The sequence below is a fragment of the Monopterus albus genome, unplaced genomic scaffold (genome assembly GCF_001952655.1).
Source record: "Monopterus albus unplaced genomic scaffold, M_albus_1.0 scaffold120.1, whole genome shotgun sequence".
NCBI lineage: Eukaryota > Metazoa > Chordata > Actinopteri > Synbranchiformes > Synbranchidae > Monopterus > Monopterus albus.
In genome coordinates, this window is record NW_018128000.1 from 566,728 (window position 1) to 572,276 (window position 5,549).

The 5,549-nt window shown below is 38.4% G+C and overlaps 1 protein-coding gene across 3 annotated transcripts; it reads left to right on the top strand.

Moving 5' to 3' along the window:
• The first annotated feature begins 178 nt into the window (after positions 1 to 178).
• lsm4 (LSM4 homolog, U6 small nuclear RNA and mRNA degradation associated) lies at positions 179 to 4,347 on the top strand. Of its 3 annotated transcripts, none has more exons than XM_020612022.1 (6): positions 179 to 364; positions 620 to 661; positions 1,307 to 1,405; positions 1,633 to 1,813; positions 2,770 to 2,905; positions 4,254 to 4,347. In XM_020612022.1, the coding sequence occupies exons 1-5, from the start codon at positions 362 to 364 to the stop codon at positions 2,874 to 2,876; spliced, it is 432 nt and encodes a 143-aa protein (XP_020467678.1). In that variant the 5' UTR covers positions 179 to 361; the 3' UTR covers positions 2,877 to 2,905; positions 4,254 to 4,347. The 3 variants fall into 3 exon arrangements, with proteins under 3 accessions (XP_020467678.1, XP_020467680.1, XP_020467677.1); XM_020612024.1 differs by lacking the exon at positions 4,254 to 4,347 and adding an exon at positions 3,371 to 3,650; XM_020612021.1 differs by lacking the exon at positions 4,254 to 4,347 and adding an exon at positions 2,988 to 3,268 and having other exon boundaries at positions 180 to 364.
• The last annotated feature ends 1,202 nt before the right edge of the window (positions 4,348 to 5,549 follow it).

Here is a 5,549-nt window from a genome sequence, read left to right on the forward strand (position 1 = left end):
TACTACTACTACTTAGTAGGCTTTGCTGCTATGCAGTTAAATTAATGTGGTGGGCTTATTCTTTTCTGAAGTCTAGTTTTAAGAATAGTGGAAGTTACACTTTTTTTTCTTCCTCCATTTCTGGCGCCCCCTGATGTACGGCGCCCTTAGCATTTGCCTATACTGCCTATGCCACGGGCCGGCCCTGATACCCGCTCTACCTGATGATTTATAGATGTTGCACAACGATTGCCCCTGACTGCAGAGGGCAGCATACATCCGTGATTTTTGGCGGCCCCGGATATTCATTAGAACACGAAGAAGAACTTTCGGAGTGTGAAGGTCCAAGAGCGACTGGAAGTCAGAAACAAAATCTATCACAATGGTAGGTATATAACTGTGATGTACATATAAAATGGTTCTGTTTGTCCTTTAGATTTTCACTAGTAGGCCTGTTACTCAGTAACGCAGCAGTGCAGCGCTAGCGTATAATGATGCTCTGTATGCTAAGCTAACTATGTCTAGTTAGCTACTATACAGCATTTTACACACATCGGTTAACATACAGCTACGTCACAGAGCTTCTAAGTATAAAATACGTGAATTCCTCCGGTTGACCCGATTTTCTGTCTTTATGCAGCTTCCCCTTTCTCTGTTGAAGACTGCCCAGAACCACCCCATGGTGAGGATATTCAACTCTCTCTGATGTCGAAGAGCCGCTTATCCACAGATTTATTACCAGTATTTAGTATAGTGTTAAACATAATAAAACAATGTATTTCAAAGTATAAGATCAGAAAGTGGTGTGTATAAACAGCTTACAATCCTAGCACTGTGCAAACCATCTTTAATACGATTTTATGTGAAAACAGTAGGTTAACGTTAAAGCAAGTGACTATGTGATCGAAAGTCGTAAGCAGTAAATGTTAGCATTTGTATTGCTGTTATTCTGTCAGCTAATAAATGTGTGGTTTAAGAACAACTTGCAAGCAGTTAGCTCAACCCCTCTTTGCTTCATTTGGGCTTCATTTATGTTGTCTGACTATGATGTGTCATGTTTGATGTGCAGCCCTGGTTCGTTCGTTCGTTCTTCTTTTTATTTTAAAAAAATATTTCCATTTTAATAACCTACCTGCAATCTCAATTGCTTTCTAAATGTCCACATTTCCATCTGAAGTTCACTTTGCTGGGACTGTAACTGAAACTGTGGAGTTTATAATAATGTTATCTTGTTTGTAGGTTTGCTGAGGGTTATACTATAAGACAACTTAAGGTCTAGCCACGTGATCTATCTCACATTGTGTCACTGTTTCTTTTTTCTGCCTAGTTGGTGGAGCTGAAGAACGGAGAGACATACAATGGCCACCTGGTCAGCTGTGACAACTGGATGAACATCAACCTGAGAGAAGTCATCTGCACCTCAAGGGTAAAACTGTTGTCTGCACATGGTGCAGCTGTGCAGCAGTCTAGAGGCATCTCTATGCCAATGTAACAGGCAGAAACAAAGTTTTACAGTATTTTGGCCTATGATAATTTGGGACTACAGAAAATAAAAAGAGAGACTGACTTCTGACAGAAAGCAGCCAGTTTGTTGTCATAGTGAAATTCTCTTTATGATTTGGATCCGTTGACAACCCCACTTCCCTGTCACAGGATGGAGATAAGTTCTGGAGGATGCCTGAGTGCTACATCAGAGGGAGCACCATCAAGTATCTGAGAATCCCAGACGAGATCATTGACATGGTGAAGGACGAGGTGGTGTCGAAGGGCCGCGGGCGGGGAGGCACCCAGCAGAACAAACAGCAGGGTAAAGGGAGAGGAGGAGCAGGCAGAGGTGAGTGGAGATGCTCCCTGCTGACCAGGTACACTGCTGCAGAGGAGATGGTTTGTGTCTGCTATTGTGACAGGTTGTTTTCAGATCTCTATTCTGATGTAAAGGCCACACTCTCAGGAGCACTAGAGGATTTCCCCCAAACATTTGTACATTAAACATAAAAATGCTTGTATTTATATCATCAGTGCTAACTGTAAACCAGGTCACTCCAGAGATTTTTGTTTTAGCCTCTGTTGAAGAATTGCTGCAGTCATTAGGCTGATTAAAACCATATCACTGAAAAATGCATGTCAGTGAGCTAAAGACAAGGTATTTGCTGAAATTAACATGTTATAGATACAGTATGAGGTATTTTACCAGACTTGAATGATGGTGTACATCCTAGTGGTCTGCACTCCACATTCTGTGGGTGTGTCATGTTTTCAATACTCTTAGATAAAATTATGTGAAAGACAAATTTAGCCAAACATTTTTTGTGAATAGGTTTTTCCTGTCAAGTATCTGATGGGGCAAAAAGGCCAGCACATCTTTAAAGGGCAAATGTACTTGAGCTGTACATTTGATTATATTCAGGACAGTTAAAAAAATAAGTTTTAAAAACCTATTTTATGACCTGAAAACAGTCCACATTTGTTTATTGTCTTGCTTTTTTCTGCACACACTTCTGCATATTGGCTGCTTCTGTGATGTTGCAGATCTGTGAGTCAGGTTTTCATAAAATGATCAGGCCTTTATCCTTAACGCTCCAGGCAGATGGCAATACATTACATGCAAAACTTGTTTCTTGGTATGAAGTGGGAGAAACAAAATGTCTCTATACTATTTGCTCAGTTTACAAATTTATTTGTAAAGATGAAATGTTTCGACAAACAAGCAGGATGAAGGCTCAAGCTTTTTTGTTTATGGAGCTCCACTCTCACATCCTAGACACTCAGAATCAACCTGTCTTACATTAGGTCTGTTTGGCGGCCGTGGCAGAGGAATGAGCAGCACTGGTCGGGGGCAACAGCAGCAACAGGATAAGAAACCAGGCAAACCACAGGGGATGAAAAACCAGCACTGACAGACAGTGTTGCACCTTCAACAACACATGTAGGTATTCAGAGTGATTGCTCCTTCAGTACATGAAGATCACATTAACTCTGGTGTTTCCTTGTGCTGTGATGTTTGTCAGGATCGTCCTCTGCAGAAATGGTCCTGGGAGAAGTTGAGAGAAACTGTGCTTTTTGCACTGAATTTAGTTTTTTAGTGTCTTTAAGTTGGTGTTAGCATTTTTTTATCACCAGTGTATCAGTCAGAGTTGACTTCACCTTTAGTATCAGTTTATAATATGTAACATTTTGTATCATAAAATCATCTATTAAAAAAAACAGTTTTCTATCTGTTGGTACACAGGAATTAGGTTTTTGTTTTATGGTAATTGTCAACTTGTCTCAGGTGTAGCTTTCATGGTGAAGAAACTGTCCCAACATCTGTTGCATGAATATTTTCTTTTTTTTTCTTTTTTTTATCTGGATCTTTTTGTTTGTGTTGTTTGTGACCTTCTGTGGTTTGTAGCCTTGTTGTGTGTTTGCTGACCCATATATCAGAGCAGGCCACAGAAGATGGAACATTAAGCCCTGGGGACAAAGATTCAGTCCCTGAAAATTAACACTTTGGTTAAAGCATTTGTAAGACAATGTGTTGACAAAAACATTTCTAGAGGAAAAAAAGATTCATATTCTTCAGTTGGATGAGCCCAGTGTGTTGGTTGGGTTTCATTTTATTTTTGTAAGAAAAGACAACATTGTAATTTATTTACACAAGAACATGAGAATAAAATCTTTTGTTAAAGCTGTTTTATTTATTTAGAAGTGATCCCCATTCTAAAAATTCTGCATCATTTGGCTGCTGCGGTTCCTGTTTGTCAAAAAAATCTGGAGTTGGTTTATGAAACTGTTTTGTCAAGATGGCCCTTGAGAAGTATTTTAAATTAGAGAAGACAAATGTCTGTCCAGGTTCAGTCTCAACAAAAAAGACCAACGTGAATGAGCGAAAAGATCTATATGTTTTATATCTGATATCTTGAACAGGACAAAGATGATCTCATTTGGTACCAAAATTTATATATACTGTCTTTTAAATTTTAGAAAAACATGCATATAAACCTAAATAAAGGTTGAACTGGATTTTTCTTTCAACTGTGTGGTGCCACCATGCAGATTCATTACTCTGGTTAATGAGGTTTTGCTGCTCAATAGTGTGACCAACCTCAGATTTACTATTACAGATTCAATACATGAATATTCTGTACTTGTACTAGTGCTCATAAAAGTTGTCTGATACTTCGCACCAATGCCACTTAACAGCAGCATTACATGCTAACCTCATTTTATATAGTTAACAGCGAAGTCCGATGAGCTCTGTGTATAAAATGAGTTGAATCCTTGTGGATGTGCAGGCTGAGACCCGCAGCTCCTCTACAGCAGTGCAGGCGTGTGTCCAGCAGAGAGGACAGCGTGAAGCCACAAACCGTCACCTGTTTATAGTAAGGACATGTACCCTCGCTAAAGTAAACATTTAAATTGCAGACTATGATATTATATGCTCCCCAAACTTGCTTCTCTGGGCAGGGGTTGTGAAATAGTTTTGTCCTGACAGAGGGTTGAGCTAAAAGCCACTGTATTACAGTATGTTATGTAATAGGCTATGGATTTTAAGTCAGTTCAGTTGGAATGAACTGACTGATTTTCACAGTTTTCAAATTTGCACAGCCTCCTGTTATAATTTAGTCACAATCAGAAGGTAAAATACATTCAAATATAAACTGTTTTTTAAATAGTAGTCTAATTGTAATTTTTGTGGTAGAAACACTGCATTATTATGAAGTACTTGTATTGGTACTCAAATGTATTTGGCCAGAAAAAAAGTGATATTGATGCATCACTACTTATTATAGTCTATGCAAGTATTGCTAATATGGATCACCTTTACAAATAATACAATGTGAATAAGAGTGCAGTAAAAGTGGAAAAAACGTTTTACAGTAGACTAAGATAGTCTGAACTGCATACCGTCTTCCCACACAGACATCCCCACTGATATCCATTAGGTGGCGGTAGTTATCTAAAAAACATTATCTCCTTTAACTTTATTCTCCCATCAAGAAACTATAGTGTTAAGATTTCATGATCAGACCTTAGAGTGGATACAAATAATTTTAACAAAACTGTGCATATAATTGTAATAACCTGCTGAATTTAAAATAAGCCAAAGTAGACAGGGTTCTGGTAGGACTAATGGGCTTTGTCCATCATGTAAATAATTGTGTTTGTGTTGATAATAAAAGGTGCACTGTGGGGTCAGCAACAAAAAGGCTAATTCTATAACCAGCTTCCTTCTTCATTTATCCTACCTTACAACATGTATGTTAAAGGTCCCATAGTTAACAACGATGACAAAATTGAGTAGCCTATCTGTAGGTTGTGTTGTATTGGATATGGATCTGGGGTAAAAATAAAAAACAAAACAAACTAGACAAATGCATTTCCTGAAGAAAATGTGTGTGGATGCTGATTGCTGAAGAATTGCTCTGAAAATGCTGGTATGACTTCATCATGCCTTTTTCTGTGTTGTGATCTGCCGCTATATAGAAAATAAAATTAACTTCACCTTCAAGGGGGGGCAGGACACTAATATTGCTGCAAATAAGATACAAAACACTGACACAGTGACATTCATATATCTTTCTCACAGA